At 69.8% G+C, this 16,045-nt stretch overlaps 1 protein-coding gene across 1 annotated transcript in view; it reads left to right on the forward strand.

Moving 5' to 3' along the window:
• Positions 1–14,644, forward strand: part of ATP1A3 (ATPase Na+/K+ transporting subunit alpha 3) — a 34,790-nt gene extending 20,146 nt beyond the window's left edge. Inside the window, 17 exon segments of the mRNA XM_072848229.1 lie at positions 523–721; positions 2,293–2,370; positions 2,373–2,401; positions 3,264–3,398; positions 4,399–4,591; positions 5,284–5,459; positions 5,638–5,689; positions 5,692–5,773; positions 6,519–6,669; positions 7,410–7,578; positions 7,662–7,816; positions 9,224–9,347; positions 11,363–11,508; positions 12,712–12,842; positions 13,433–13,534; positions 14,386–14,477; positions 14,573–14,644. Of these exon segments, the coding sequence (XP_072704330.1) occupies positions 523–721; positions 2,293–2,370; positions 2,373–2,401; positions 3,264–3,398; positions 4,399–4,591; positions 5,284–5,459; positions 5,638–5,689; positions 5,692–5,773; positions 6,519–6,669; positions 7,410–7,578; positions 7,662–7,816; positions 9,224–9,347; positions 11,363–11,508; positions 12,712–12,842; positions 13,433–13,534; positions 14,386–14,477; positions 14,573–14,601 (2,043 nt within the window). The 3' untranslated portion in view covers positions 14,602–14,644.
• Positions 14,645–16,045: the final 1,401 nt, after the last annotated feature.

The raw sequence follows: 16,045 nt of genomic DNA on the forward strand, positions 1-16,045 counted from the left end.
ATGCAAAGGGGGCTATGGGTCCAGGGTTGGGGTGCAGTGGGGGGGCTGTGCGTGCGATGGGGGCTATGGGTCCAGGATTGGGGTGCAGTGGGGGGGCTGTGCATGCAAAGGGGCTATGGGTCCAGGACTGGGGTGCAGTGGGGGGCTGTGCATGCAAAGGGGGGCTGTGCATGCAAAGGGGCTATGGGTCCAGGACTGGGGTGCAGTGGGGGGCTGTGCATGCGATGGGGCTATGGGTCCAGGACTGGGGTGCAGTGGGGGGCTGTGCATGCAAAGGGGGCTGTGCATGCAAAGGGGGCTATGGGTCCAGGACTGGGGTGCAGTGGGGGGCTGTGCATGACTGGGGGGCTGTGCATGCAAAAGCCACGAAGGGGGGGGGGCTCTGCGCACGCGCCGAAGGCGCATCCACGAACGCAATGGGGCGCGCGCCACGGGGCCGCGCGTGCAGCGGGGACCCCGGGGGGTCCCCACGGCCGTGCCGGGGGGGTCAGGCCCCCCCAGTTTGGCCCCGTCCCCCCCCAGGTGTGCCTGACGCTGACGGCCAAGCGCATGGCGCGGAAGAACTGCCTGGTGAAGAACCTGGAGGCGGTGGAGACGCTGGGCTCCACTTCCACCATCTGCTCCGACAAGACGGGGACCCTCACCCAGAACCGCATGACCGTGGCCCACATGTGGTTCGACAACCAGATCCACGAGGCCGACACCACCGAGGACCAGTCGGGTAGGTGGGGGGCTGGGGGCGTCGGGGGGGCTGGGGGGCTACTGGGGCTCTTGGGGGCTGCTGGGGGCTCCTGGGGGCTGGGAGCATCAGGGAGGGCTACTGGGAGGCTCTTGGGGGCTGCTGGGGGCTCCTGGGGGCTGGGGGCATCAGGGAGGGCTCCTGGGGGGCTCTTGGGGGCTGCTAGGGGCTCCTGGGGGCTGGGGGCATCAGGGAGGGCTACTGGGGGCTGGGAGCTATTGGGGTCTGTTGGGGGCTGGGGTCTGTTGGGGTCTAGGGGCTCTTGGGGGCTGCTGGGGGCTCCTGGGGGGCTGGGAGCATCAGGGAGGGCTACTGGGAGGCTCTTGGGGGCTGCTGGGGGCTCCTGGGGGCTGGGGGCATCAGGGAGGGCTCCTGGGAGTCTATTGGGGGCTACTGGGGGCTCTTGGGGGCTGCTGGGGGCTCCTGGGGGCTGGGGGCATCAGGGAGGGCTACTGGGGGCTGGGAGCTATTGGGGTCTGTTGGGGGCTGGGGTCTGTTGGGGTCTAGGGGCTCTTGGGGGCTGCTGGGGGCTCCTGGGGGGCTGGGGGCATCAGGGAGGGCTCCTGGGAGGCTATTGGGGGCTACTGGGGGCTCTTGGGGGCTGCTGGGGGCTCCTGGGGGCTGGGGGCATCAGGGAGGGCTACTGGGGGGCTCTTGGGGGCTACTTGGGGGCTCTTGGGGGCTGCTGGGGGCTCCTGGGGGCCAGGGGCATCAGGGAGGGCTCCTGGGGGCTCTTGGGGGCTGCTGGGGGCTCCTGGGGGCCGGGGGCATCAGGGAGGGCTCCTGGGAGGCTATTGGGGGCTACTGGGGGCTCTTGGGGGCTACTGGGGGGCTCTTGGGGGCTGCTGGGGGCTCCTGGGGGCTGGGGGCATCAGGGAGGGCTCCTGGGGGGCTCTTGGGGGCTACCGGGGGCTCTTGGGGGCTGCTGGGGGCTTCTGGGGGCTGGGGGCATCAGGGAGGGCTCCTGGGAGGCTCTTGGGGGCTGCTGGGGGCTCCTGGGGGCCGGGGGCATCAGGGAGGGCTCCTGGGGGCTCTTGGGGGCTGCTGGGGGCTCCTGGGGGCCGGGGGCATCAGGGAGGGCTCCTGGGAGTCTATTGGGGGCTACTGGGGGCTCTTGGGGGCTGCTGGGGGCTCCTGGGGGCTGGGGGCATCAGGGAGGGCTACTGGGGGCTACTGGGGGCTATTGGGGAGTGTTGGGGGCTGGGGTCTGTTGGGGGCTGGTGGCTATTGGGGGCCTGCACGCTACTGGGGGGCTCCTGGGGGCTGGGGGCTGTTGGGGGCTGGGGGCTGCTGGGGGTATTTGGGGGCTGGGGGCTACCAGGGGCGGCTGGGGGCTGTTGGGGGGCTTTTGGGGCTTATTGGGACTGGGGGAATGGGGGGAGGGGTTGGGGTGCTGCAGAAATTGGGGTCCCAGGGGGAACAAATCTGGGGGGAATTGGGGCTTTTGTGGTGCTGAGCTGAGGGTTCTGGGGGGGAGGTTAGGGGGAGAGGGGGCAGCTGAGCCCCCGGCCTGGGGTCCCCCGGGCACCCCGCTGACCCCCCTCCCCCCCCAGGCACCGCCTTCGACAAGAGCTCGGCCACCTGGGTGGCCCTGTCCCACATCGCCGGGCTCTGCAACCGGGCGGTCTTCAAGGGGGGCAGGAGAACGTCCCCATCCTCAAGGTGAGGGGCTGGGGGTCCCGGGGGCGTGGGAAGGGAAGGGTTGGGGTCCCGGGGCGCGTGGGAAGGGAAGGGTTGGGGGTCCCTGGGGGTCCCTGGGGGTGTGGGAAGGGAAGGGTTTGGGGTCCCTGGGGTCCCAGGGGGTGTGGGAAGGGTTTGGGGTCCCATGGGGTAGGGGAAGGGTTGGGGTCCCGGGGTCCCGGGGGCGTGGGAAGGGAAGGGTTTGGGGTCCCTGGGGTCCGGGGGGCGTGGGAAGGGTTTGGGGTCCCATGGGGTAGGGGAAGGGTTGGGGGTCCCTGGGGTCCCAGGGGTGTGGGAAGGGAAGGGTTTGGGGTCCCATGGGGTAGGGGAAGGGTTGGGGGTCCCGGGGGTCCCGGGGGGCGTGGGAAGGGAAGGGTTGGGGGTCCCTGGGGGTCCTGGGGGTGTGGGAAGGGAAGGGTTGGGGGTCCCGGGGGTCCCGGGGGGTGTGGGAAGGGAAGGGTTTGGGGGTCCCATGGGGTAGGGGAAGGGTTTGGGGTCCCGGGGTCCCGGGGGCGTGGGAAGGGAAGGGTTTGGGGTCCCTGGGGTCCCAGGGGCGTGGGAAGGGAAGGGTTTGGGGTCCCTGGGGGTCCCGGGGGGTGTGGGAAGGGTTTGGGGGTCCCATGGGGTAGGGGAAGGGTTTGGGGGTCCCTGGGGGTCTCATGGAGAACGGGAAGGGGAGGGTTTGGGGAGGTCCTCGGGGTCCCATGAGAAGGGTTTGGGGGGGTCCCTGGAGGGGCTCTGGGGGTCCCACGGAGCAGAGGAAGGGTTTGGGGGTCCCTGGAGGGGCTGAGGGGCAGGGGCAGGGTTTGGGGGTCCCTCCCTCACCCCGCTGCCGCCCCCCCAGCGTGACGTGGCCGGGGACGCCTCGGAGTCGGCGCTGCTGAAGTGCATCGAGCTCTCCTCCGGCTCCGTCAAGGTGATGCGGGAGAGGAACAAGAAGGTGGCCGAGATCCCCTTCAACTCCACCAACAAGTACCAGGTACCGCCGGGGACCCCCAAAGCGAGGGGGGGTCCCCAAACCTGCAGCATCCCCCCCCACGAGCACCAGCATCGCCCCCAAACCTTCAGCATCGCCCCCAAACCTTCAGCATTGCCCCAAACCTTCAGCATCCCCCCAAACCGATCGGACCCCCCCAAACCGATCGGACCCCCCCAAACCGATCGGACCCCCCCCCCCAAACCTCTGCTGTACCCCCCAAAGCTCTGGTGTCCCCCCAAATGTGCAGGCTCCCCCAGGTCCCCCCAGCCCTGCAGACCCCCTGAGATGTCTCAGGTCACCCCAAGACCTGCTGAGCCCCCCCCAGACCCCCAAGTCCCCTAAACCCGCAGCCCCCGGCTCCCCCAGCCCTGCAGAGCTCCCAAGCCCCCGAGACCCCCAGACCCCCTAAACCCCCAGCCCTGCAGCCCCCAAGCCCCCCAGCACCCCTCACCCCCCATCCCCACACATCCCCAGCTCCCCCATTCTGCAGACCCCCACCCCTGCAGCCCCCATCTCCCCTCACACCCCTGCAGCCCCCTCCCCTCACCCCCACCCTTGCAGCCCCCCAGCTCCCCCACCCTTGCAGCCCCCCAGCTCCCCCCCACCCCTTGCAGCCCCCTCCCCATCTCCCTCACACCCCTGCAGCCCCCATCTCCCCCCATTCTGCAGCCCCCCAGCTCCCCCCACCCTTGCAGCCCCCCATCTCCCCTCACACCCCTGCAGCCCCCTCCCCATCTCCCCCACCCTTGCAGCCCCCCATCTCCCCCCACCCCTGCAGCCCCCCAGCTCCCCTCCCCCCTCCCCCACCCCTCTCTCCCCCAGCCCGCCCCCAGCCCCCATCCCACTAATCCCCTGCCCAGCACCGGCAGGACGGGATTCCCGGGGGGCACCGGCGTGGAAAATCCCAATCCCCCCCCCGTGGGTGGCAAGTAGGAGACCCAGAGCGGGGGCTGTGACACCGATGCAGGGGGGGTGACGCTGACCCTGCCCCCCCCCCCAGCTCTCCATCCACGAGACCGAGGACCCCAACGACAACCGGTACCTGCTGGTGATGAAGGGGGCCCCCGAGCGCATCCTGGACCGCTGCTCCACCATCCTGCTGCAGGGCAAGGAGCAGCCCCTGGACGAGGAGATGAAGGAGGCTTTCCAGAACGCCTACCTGGAGCTGGGGGGGCTGGGGGAGAGGGTCCTGGGTACGTAAGGGGGTCCCGGGGCGGGGGGCGGGGGTGGCCTGGGGAGGGGGGCGAGGGGGTCCTGGGGTCCCTGGGGAGCGGCTCCTGGGAATGGGGCGGGGAGGGGGCCCTGGGAGAACGATGATGGCCTGGGTGTGGGGCTGGGGGGGCTTGGGGGTCCCTGGGGTCTTTGAGGGGGGATGTCCTGGGGATGGGGCTGAGGGGGTCCCTGGGGTCCCTGGGGGAGCGGCTCCTGGGAATGGGGCTGGGAGGGGGCCCTGGGAGAACGATGATGGCCTGGGTGTGGGGCTGGGGGGGGCTTGGGGGGGTCCCTGGGGTCTTTGAGGGGGGGATGTCCTGGGGATGGGGCTGAGGGGGTCCTGGGGGTCCCTGGGGAGCGGCTCCTGGGAATGGGGCTGGGAGGGGGCCCTGGGAGAACGATGATGGCCTGGGCGTGGGGCTGGGGGGCTTGGGGGGTCCCTGGGGTCTTTGAGGGGGGGGATGTCCTGGGGATGGGGCTGGGAGGGGTCCCTGGGGTTCCCCAGGGTTTCGGGGTGGGGGCTCCATCCTGAGTTGGGTTGGGGGTCCCTGGAGCAGCCCCCACTCCCCCAAACCGGGGGGGTGTGAGGGTGCAGGAGGGGTTATGGGGGGGGTGTAGGGGTGCAGGGGGGCGTGGGGGTGCAGAGGGGGGGTCTCACCTCGCCGCCCCCCAGGTTTCTGCCACTTCTACCTGCCGGAGGAGCAGTACCCCAAGGGCTTCGCCTTCGACTGCGACGACGTCAACTTCGCCACCGACAACCTCTGCTTCGTGGGGCTCATGTCCATGATCGACCCCCCCCGCGCCGCCGTCCCCGACGCCGTCGGCAAATGCCGCAGCGCCGGCATCAAGGTGGGACCCCCACACCCCCCCCCCCGCGTACCCCCAAACCCCCCGGGGGTCCCCCCCATCTCCCCTGGGGTCCCGTCCCCGAGCAGGGGTCACTGCCCTGTTCCCCCATCCCTGGGGTCCCCCCTGCACCCCCGCAGCCCCCCTGAATGTGGGGGTCACCCCTCTGTGCCCCCCCAAGGTGATCATGGTGACCGGGGACCACCCCATCACGGCCAAGGCCATCGCCAAGGGGTGGGCATCATCTCGGAGGGCAACGAGACGGTGGAGGACATCGCCGCCCGCCTCAACATCCCCGTCAGCCAGGTCAACCGCAGGTGGGTGGGGGGCGGGGGGGCTGGGGGGGATTTGGGGGTGCAGCGGGGGGGGGAGAGGGGTTGGGGGGCAGGGGAAGGGATTTGGGGGTGCAGGGGGTGGTGGAGAGGGGTTGGGGGCAGGGGAAGGGGATTTGGGGGTGCAGGGGTGGGGGAGAGGGGTTGGGGGCAGGGGAAGGGGGATTTGGGGGTGCAGGGGGTGGTGGGGAGGGGCTGGGGGCAGGGGAAGGGGGATTTGGGGGTGCAGGGGTGGCGGAGAGGGGCTGGGGGCAGGGGAAGGGGATTTGGGGTGCAGGGGTGATGGAGAGGGGCTGGGGGGCAGGGGAAGGGGGATTTGGGGTGCAGGGGTGGTGGAGAGGGGCTGGGGGCAGGGGATTTGGGGGTGCAGGGGTGGTGGGGAGGGGCTGGGGGCAGGGGAAGGGGATTTGGGGGTGCAGGGGTGATGGAGAGGGGCTGGGGGCAGGGGATTTGGGGGTGCAGGGGTGGTGGGGAGGGGTTGGGGTCAGGGGAAGGGATTTGGGGGTGCAGGGGTGGTGGAGAGGTGCTGGGGCAGGGGATTTGGGGGTGCAGGGGGTGGTGGGGAGGGGCTGGGGGCAGGGGAAGGGGGATTTGGGGGTGCAGGGGTGGCGGAGAGGTGCCGGGGGTCAGGGGATTTGGGGGTGCAGGGGTGGTGGGGAGGGGCTGGGGGCAGGGGAGGGGATCTGGGGTGCGGGGCAGATGTCGGGGTGCCTGACCGCCGTGCCCCCAGGGACGCCAAGGCCTGCGTGATCCACGGCACGGACCTGAAGGACATGTCCTCGGAGCAGATCGACGAGATCCTGCAGAACCACACCGAGATCGTCTTCGCCCGCACCTCCCCCCAGCAGAAGCTCATCATCGTCGAGGGCTGCCAGCGCCAGGTGGGGGGCAGCCCCCCAAAACCCCCTCCCCCAAACCCCCGGCCCCGCCCTCAGCGGCGTCCGTCCCCCAAAGCCACCCCAAGCGTCGTCCCCGGCGTCCCTGAGCACCCCCCCCAGGGTTTCCCCAGCAGCACCCGGCTCTGTCCCCCGGGGTCCCCCAAGTGTCCCCCACGGTCCCCAGATGGGACTGACCCCCCAGGCCTTGGTGTCCCCCTCCAGACCCCCCCAAAAAAAAAACCACCCAGAAGGGGTCCTGCAGCCCCCACCTCCCCTGGTCCCCATGTCCCCACCATGGTGGCATCGTCCCCGGTCCCCTGGTCGTCCCCCACAGTGGCATGGTCCCCGTCCCCCGGTCCCCATGTCCCCACCATGGTGGCATCGTCCCTGTCCCCATGTCCCCACCATGGTGGCATCGTCCCCGGTCCCCTGGTCGTCCCCCCCACAGTGGCATGGTCCCCGTCCCCTGGTCCCCATGTCCCCACCATGGTGGCATCGTCCCTGTCCCCATGTCCCCATCCCTCTGGTCCCCATGTCCCCCCGCAATGGGATGGTCCCCGTCCCCATGTCCCCCCACGGTGGGACGTCCCCTCCCCCTCACCCCCCGGTCCCCGCGTCCCCAGGGTGCCATCGTGGTGGCAATGGTCCCCATGTCCCCACATGTGTGTGTGTCCCCCCGTCCCCATGTCCCCCCCACGGTGGGACGTCCCCTCCCCCTCACCCCCCGGTCCCCGCGTCCCCAGGGTGCCATCGTGGCGGTGACGGGCGACGGGGTGAACGACTCCCCGGCGCTGAAGAAGGCCGACATCGGGGTGGCCATGGGCATCGCCGGCTCCGACGTCTCCAAGCAGGCGGCCGACATGATCCTCCTCGATGACAACTTCGCCTCCATCGTCACCGGCGTGGAGGAAGGTCGGGGCCGGAGCAGTGGGGTTGGGGGACGGGGATGGGGGGGGGCTGGGGAGTCCCGGTGACGCCCGTCCCCGTCCCCTCAGGCCGCCTGATCTTTGACAACCTGAAGAAGTCCATCGCCTACACCCTGACCAGCAACATCCCCGAGATCACCCCCTTCCTCCTCTTCATCATGGCCAACATCCCCCTGCCCCTGGGCACCATCACCATCCTCTGCATCGACCTGGGCACCGACATGGTGAGCGGGGACCCCCGGACCCCCCAAACCCCCACGGTGGGACCATGAAGACCCCCAGGGACCCCCCCAGGCACCACGGGGACCCCCAGCATCCCCAAAACGTGGGGCACCCCTTTCCCAAGCACCCCGAGGACCCCAAAGGCACCACGGACACCCCCAGCATCCCCAAAACGTGGGGCACCCCCTTTCCCAAGCACCCCGAGGACCCCAAAGCCCCCCAGGCACCACGGGGACCCCAGCATCCCCAAAACGTGGGGCACCCCTTTCCCAAGCACCCCGAGGACCCCAAAGCCCCCCAGGCACCACGGGCACCCCCAGAATCCCCAAAATGTGGGGCACCCCTTTCCCAAGCACCCCGAGGACCCCAAAGCCCCCCAGGCACCACGGGGACCCCAGCATCCCCAAAACGTGGGGCACCCCTTTCCCAAGCACCCCGAGGACCCCAAAGCCCCCAGGCACCACGGGCACCCCAGCATCCCCAAAACGTGGGGCACCCCTTTCCCAAGCACCCCGAGGACCCCAAAGCCCCCCAGGCACCACGGGGACCCCAGCATCCCCAAAACGTGGGGCACCCCTTTCCCAAGCACCCCGAGGACCCCAAAGGCACCACGGGCACCCCCAGCATCCCCAAAACGTGGGGCACCCCTTTCCCAAGCACCCCGAGGACCCCAAAGCCCCCCAGGCACCACGGGGACCCCAGCATCCCCAAAACGTGGGGCACCCCTTTCCCAAGCACCCCCGAGGACCCCAAAGCCCCCCCAGGCACCACGGGCACCCCAGCATCCCCAAAACGTGGGGCACCCCTTTCCCAAGCACCCCGAGGACCCCAAAGGCACCACGGGCACCCCAGCATCCCCAAACGTGGGGCACCCCTTTCCCAAGCACCCCGAGGACCCCAAAGCCCCCCCAGGCACCACGGGGACCCCAGCATCCCCAAAACGTGGGGCACCCCCTTTCCCAAGCACCCCCGAGGACCCCAAAGGCACCACGGGCACCCCAGCATCCCCAAAACGTGGGGCACCCCTTTCCCAAGCACCCCCGAGGACCCCAAAGCCCCCCCCCAGGCACCACGGGGACCCCCAGCATCCCCAAACGTGGGGCACCCCTTTCCCAAGCACCCCGAGGACCCCAAAGGCACCACGGGCACCCCCAGCATCCCCAAAACGTGGGGCACCCCTTTCCCAAGCACCCCCGAGGACCCCAAAGCCCCCAGGCACCACGGGCACCCCCGACCCCTCCCCGCACCCCAAAGCACAGCGGGGACCCCTTTCCCAACCACCCCGCGGGGACCCCAAACCCTCCGCGACCACCCCCCCAGCTGCTGGGGTCCCCCGCCTCCCCCCGGCAGCCCGGGTGTCGGGGGCCCCCGGCGGGGTGACCCCCCCTCGCCCCCCCCGTGCCCCCCAGGTCCCCGCCATCTCCCTGGCCTACGAGGCGGCCGAGAGCGACATCATGAAGCGGCAGCCGCGGAACCCCCGCTCCGACAAGCTGGTGAACGAGCGGCTGATCAGCATGGCCTACGGGCAGATCGGTGCGGGGGCGAGCAGGGCGAGTGGGGGGCGAGTGGGGGCGAGCGGCTGACCAGCATCGCCTAGGGGCAGAGCGGTGCGGGGGCGAGCAGGGCGACTGGGGGGCGAGTGGGGGCGAGCGGGGGGCGAGCGGCTGATCAGCATGGCCTAGGGGCAGATCGGTGCGGGGGCGAGTGGGGGCGAGTGGGGGCGAGTGGGGGCGAGCGGCTGATCAGCATGGCCTACGGGCAGATCGGTGCGGGGGCGAGCGGGGGCGAGCGGGGGCGAGTGGGGGAGCGGCTGATCAGCATGGCCTAGGGGCAGATCGGTGCGGGGGCGAGCGGGGCGAGTGGGGGCGAGTGGGGGCGAGCGGCTGATCAGCATGGCCTAGGGGCAGATCGGTGCGGGGGCGAGTGGGGGCGAGTGGGGGCGAGTGGGGGCGAGCGGCGGACCAGCATGGCCTCGGGGCAGATCGGGGGGGGGGCGAGCGGGGCGAGGGGGGGGCGAGTGGGGGGCGAGCGGCTGATCAGCATGGCCTACGGGCAGATCGGTGCGGGGGCGAGCGGGGGCGAGCGGGGGCGAGTGGGGGCGAGCGGCTGATCAGCATGGCCTAGGGGCAGATCGGTGCGGGGGCGAGCGGGGGCGAGTGGGGGCGAGTGGGGGCGAGCGGCTGATCAGCATGGCCTAGGGGCAGATCGGTGCGGGGCGAGCGGGGCGAGTGGGGGCGAGCGGCTGATCAGCATGGCCTAGGGGCAGATCGGTGCGGGGGCGAGTGGGGGGCGAGTGGGGGGCGAGCGGCTGATCAGCATGGCCTAGGGGCAGATCGGTGCGGGGGCGAGCGGGGGGCGAGCGGGGGCGAGTGGGGGCGAGTGGGGGCGAGCGGCTGATCAGCATGGCCTAGGGGCAGATGGGTGCGGGGGCGAGCGGGGGATGGTGTGGGGTGCAGGGGGGCGATGTGGGGTGCGGGACAGAGCTGGGGGTGCTGCGAGCGTGGTGGGGTGCAGCGGGGATGCGTGGGGGCGATGTGGGGTGCAGGGGGGCGATGTGGGGTGCGGGACAGAGCTGGGGGTGCTGCAAGGACCGTGGGGTGCAATGGGGTGCAGCTGAGATTGCAATGGGGTGCAGGGCAAACCTTGGGGTGCAGTGGGGTTCTTGGGGTGCAGTGGGATCGTTGGGGGCGCAGGGCAGACTTTAGGGTGCAGTGGGGTGCTGCGGGGGCGCAGAGCCGCCCCGGGGGTTCAGTGCCGTTCTTGGGGTGCAGCAGGGTGCAGCAGGGCCCGTGGGGGGTGCAGGGCAGACTTTAGGGTGCTGGGGGTGCAGTGGGGTGCAGTGCAATTCTTGGGGTGCTGGGGAGTGCAGCAGGGTCCTTGGGGGTTGCAGTGGGGTGCCAGGGGGTGCAGGGCAGACTTTGGGGTGCAGTGGGGTGCAGTTGGGCCCGTGGGGGTGCAGGGCAGCTGGAGGGGTGCAGCAGGGTCCTTGGGGGTGCAGTGGGGTGCTGGGGTCTGCAGGGCAGACTTCGGGGTGCAGAGGGGTGCCGGGGGTGCAGGGCAGACTTTGGGGTGCAGTGGAGTGCCGGGGGTGCAGAGGGATGCCGGGGGTGCAGGGCAGACTTTGGGGTGCAGTGGGGTGCCGGGGGGTGCAGAGGGATGCCGGGGGTGCAGGGCAGACTTTGGGGTGCAGTGGGGTCCTTGGGGGTGCAGAGGGATGCCGGGGGTGCAGGGCAGACTTTGGGGTGCAGTGGGGTCCTTGGGGGTGCAGAGGGATGCCGGGGGTGCAGGGCAGACTTTGGGGTGCAGTGGGGTCCTTGGGGGGTGCAGAGGGATGCCGGGGGGTGCAGGGCAGACTTTGGGGTGCAGTGGGGTCCTTGGGGGTGCAGGGCAGACTTTGGGGTGCAGTGGGGTCCTTGGGGGTGCAGAGGGATGCCGGGGGTGCAGGGCAGCCTTTGGGGTGCAGTGGGGTCCTTGGGGGTGCAGAGGGGTGCCGGGGGTTGCAGTGGGGTGCCGGGGGGTGCCGGGGGCCCTGACCCCCGTGCCCCCAGGGATGATCCAGGCGCTGGGGGGGTTCTTCGCCTACTTCGTCATCCTGGCGGAGAACGGGTTCCTGCCCTCCTGCCTGGTCGGGATCCGCCTCAACTGGGACGACCGCACCGTCAACGACCTGGAGGACTCCTACGGGCAGCAGTGGGCCAGTGCGCCGGGGGGCCGGGCCCCCCTTCCGGGGGGGCTGTGCACCCCAATTCCGGGGGCTGGGCACACTTGGGGCCGGGCACCCCTTCCCGGGGGGCTGCGCACCCCAGTTCCGGGGGCCGGGCACACTTGGGGGGCCGGGCACCCCTTCCCGGGGGGCTGCGCACCCCAGTTCCGGGGGCTGGGCACACTTGGGGCCGGGCACCCCTTCCCGGGGGCTGCGCACCCCAGTTCCGGGGCTGGGCACACTTGGGGGCCGGGCACCCCTTCCCGGGGGGCTGCGCACCCCAGTTCCGGGGGCCGGGCACACTTGGGGGGCCGGGCACCCCTTCCCGGGGGCTGTGCACCCCAGTTCCGGGGCCGGGCACACTTGGGGGCCGGGCACCCCTTCCCGGGGGGCTGCGCACCCCAGTTCCGGGGGCCGGGCACACTTGGGGGGCCGGGCACCCCTTCCCGGGGGGCCGGGCACCCCAGTTCCCCGCAGGGCTGCGAACAAGGGGGCTGTGCGCCCCGATTCCCAGGGACGGGGGGGCTGTGCACCCCCATTTCTCTGCAGAGCTGTAGATGGGGGGGGGGCTGTGCACCCCCATTTCCACAACAGGGGGCTGTGCACCCCCATTTCCCTGCAGGGCTGTAGATGGGGGGGGGCTGTGCACCCCCATTTCCCTGCAGGGCTGCGAACAAGGGGGCTCCACACCCCAATTCCTCTGCAGGGCTGTGAACGGGGGGGGGTGCACCCCCATTCCTCAGCGAGGCTGCAAATGGGGGGCTGTGCACCCCAGTTCCCATGTACAGGGGGGCTGTGCACCCCGATTCCCAGGGACGGGGGGGCTGTGCACCCCCATTTCCCTGCAGGGCTGCATGGGGGGTGTCTGTGCACCCCAATTCCTTCTGCATGGCTTTGGGGGGGCTCTCTGCACCCCAATTCCCCTGCAGGGCCGCAACGGGGGGGGGTCTGTGCACCCCAATTCCCATCCACGGGGGCATCCATGCCCCCCCTTCCCCATCAACATTTGGGGGGGGCTGTCTCTGCACCCCAATCCCCCTTTATGGGGGTGTCCATGCTCCCCCCTTCCCCGAGCATCACTACCAAGGTGGGGGGGGAGGTCTGCCGTGGGCTGTCGGCATCCCCCCTCCAGCCAGGGTGTTTTGGGGGGCCGGGGGGTGTTTTGGGGGGGTCTCTCACGCGGTGCCCCCCCAGACCTACGAGCAGCGCAAGGTGGTGGAGTTCACCTGCCACACGGCCTTCTTCGTCAGCATCGTGGTGGTGCAGTGGGCCGACCTCATCATCTGCAAGACCCGCCGCAACTCCGTCTTCCAGCAGGGCATGAAGTACGTGGGGGGGTCCCCAAAACCGGGGGGGTCCCCAAAACTCGGGGGGGTACCAGCATCCTGCATCCCTCAGCATCCCCTGGGTGATGGTACCTGGGTGGGTACCAGCATCCCTGGGACATGCTGGGGGGTCCCAAAACTCCGGGGGGTCCCCCCAAAATGGGGGGTCCCCAAAACCCTGGTGGGGTCCCCAAAACCCCCGGGGGGTCCCCAAAACTCGGGGGGGTACCAGCATCCTGCATCCCTCAGCATCCCCTGGGCGATGGTACCTGGGTGGGTACCAGCATCCCTGGGAGATGCTGGGGGGGGGGTCCCAAAACTCCGGGGGGGTCCCCCCAAAATGGGAGGTCCCCAAAACCCTGATGGGGTCCCCAAAACCCCCGGGGGGGTCCCCAAAACTCGGGGGGCTACCAGCATCCTGCATCCCTCAGCATCCCCTGGGCAATGGTACCTGGGTGGGTACCAGCATCCCTGGGAGATGCTGGGGGGGTGGATTTTGGGGGCAGGGTGGATTTTTGTGGGGTGGGTGGATTTTGGGGGGGGTGGCGATGTGGGGGGGCTGTGGGTGATGGTGTTTGTGCCCCCCCCAGGAATAAGATCCTGATTTTCGGGCTCTTTGAGGAGACGGCGCTGGCCGCCTTCCTCTCCTACTGCCCCGGCATGGACGTGGCGCTGCGCATGTACCCCCTCAAGTGAGCGGGGGGGCCCCAAAATGGGGGGGCACCCGGGGCGGGGGGGCTCTGCGACCCATCAGAGGGTGCTGTGGGCTGGGGGCTGGGGTGCAAGACTTGTGGGGGCTCAAATTTTGGGGGGCTCTCAAAACTTGGGGAGGGAGCTCTGAAAATTTGGGGGCTCTCAAAGTTTGTGGGGCCTCTCAAAATTTGTGGGGGGCTCTCAAAATTTGGGTGGCTTAAAATTGGGGGGTCTGGAAATTTGTGGGGGCTCAAAATTTGGGGGGCTTTCAAAATTTGGGGGGCTCTCAAAATTTGTGGCAGGGCTCTGAAAATTTGGGAGGGGGGCTCTGAAAATTTGTGGAGGGGGCTCTCAAAATTTGGGAGGGGGGCTCTCAAAATTTGTGGAGGGGGCTCTCAAAATTTGTGTGGCTTAAAATTTGTGGGGGGGCTCTGGAAATTTGAGGGGCTCTGGAAATTTGAGGGGCTCTCAAAATTTGGGGGGGCTCTCAAAATTTGTGGGGGCTCTCAAAATTTGGGTGGCTCAAAATTTGTGGAGGGGGCTCTGAAAATTTGTAGGAAGACCCTCAAAATTTGGGGGCTGTCCTTGCATGGTCCTGAGAGGGGTCTTTAGGGGCGGGGTCTTGCCCCCTTGGACACTGCAGAGGGGTCTGGGGGTCTGTGAAGTCTTTTGGGGATCTCCAAAATTTTTTTTTTTTGGGGGGGGGTCCTCAAGTCGATTGGGGAGTCTCAACTCGATGGGGGGGGTCTCCGAAGTCGGGAGGGGGTATTTCGGGGCTCCCGGCGGTTTGGGGTCTGTCGCTGCGGTGAGGGGGTGCTGCCCCCGTGCCCCCTGACCCCTGCCCCCCCAGGCCCAGCTGGTGGTTCTGCGCCTTCCCCTACAGCTTCCTCATCTTCGTCTACGACGAGATCCGCAAACTCATCCTGCGGCGGAACCCCGGAGGTGGGGGGGGGCGGGGGGCGGGGGGGCCGGGGTGGGGGCGGGGGGCTGGGGGGGCTGGGGGGGCACCTCTCACCCCCTCCCCTCTCTTCTTGCAGGCTGGGTGGAGAAGGAGACCTACTACTGAGCCCCCCCAAAACAAAACCAACCCCCTCCTCATTTGGGGGGGGTCGCAGCCCCCTACTCCCTCCCCCTTTGCCTGCCACGAGCTCGCTCCTCCTCCCCTCCCCCAAAACAACCTCCCCCTCCCCCAAACAGCCCCCGAACAGCCTGCCCCCCCACCAGCCTCCCCCCCAGGAAAAAAAAAAAAAAAAGGGAGGGGGAGGGGGTTCCTCGCCTTACGGGGGGAGGGTCCCAGCGGTGGGGGAGGGGACCCAGGCGTCGGGGGTTGCCCATCCCCCCCAGGTGCCTGCCCCCCCCCCGGCGTAGGGGGGCCTTAATACTGGGGATGCTTTTTTTGGGGGGGGAGGGGCCCGTTACCCCACCCCCACCCCCCGTGTCGTCGTGTGCCCGAACCGCCGGAAAAGAGGAAAAAAGAAAAACACAACAAAAACCGGTTAAAAAGGAGGAAAAAAAAACCACTAAAAAAAATCCCCCCCCCCCAAAAAAAAAAAACAACAACAAAGAAAAGTGAAAGTGGAATTTCCCAAATAAAGCAGAAAGCGGAGTGGGGGCTGGGGGTGGTGCGGGGGAGGGGGCTGGTCGCCATGGCAGCAAAGGGGAGGGGGCACGCGTGGGGGGGACACAAGGGCTTTGCACACGCGTGGGGGGTCATGAGGCGGTGTGCACGCGTGTGGGCGTCACACGGGCTGGGCACACGCGTGGGGGGGGACACGGGCTGGGCACACGCGTGTGGGCGTCACACGGGCTGGGCACACGCGTGGGGGACACGAGGGGCCGTGCACGCGTGTGGGGGACACTGGGCACACGCGTGTGGGCGTCACACGGGCTGGGCACACGCGTGGGGGGGGACAAGGGCTGGGCACACGCGTGTGGGCGTCACACGGGCTGGGCACACGCGTGGGGGGGACACGAGGGGCCGTGCACGCGTGTGGGGGACACTGGGCACACGCGTGTGGGCGTCACATGGGCTGGGCACACGCGTGGGGGGGACAAGGGCTGGGCACACGCGTGTGGGCGTCACACGGGCTGGGCACACGCGTGGGGGGGGACACGAGGGGCCGTGCACGCGTGTGGGGGACACTGGGCACACGCGTGGGGGACACAAGGGCTGGGCACACGCGTGTGGGGGACACGAGGGGCCGTGCACGCGTGTGGGGACAGTGGGCACACGCGTGTGGGCGTCACATGGGCTGGGCACACGCGTGGGGGGACAAGGGCTGGGCACACGCGTGGGGAGTGCACGGGGGCCGTGCACGCGTGTGGGGGACACTGGGCACACGCGTGGGGACACAAGGTCTGGGCACACGCGTGTGGGGGACACGAGGGGCCGTGCACGCGTGTAGGAGGTGGACACGGGCTGTGCACACGCGTGGGGGGGTGGACGAGGGGCTGTGCACGCGTGTGTGGGTACAAGGGCTTTGCACACGCGTGGGGGGGCACAAGGGCTG

This window comes from Ciconia boyciana, chromosome 30 (genome assembly GCF_034638445.1).
Source record: "Ciconia boyciana chromosome 30, ASM3463844v1, whole genome shotgun sequence".
Taxonomy (NCBI): Eukaryota; Metazoa; Chordata; class Aves; order Ciconiiformes; family Ciconiidae; genus Ciconia; species Ciconia boyciana.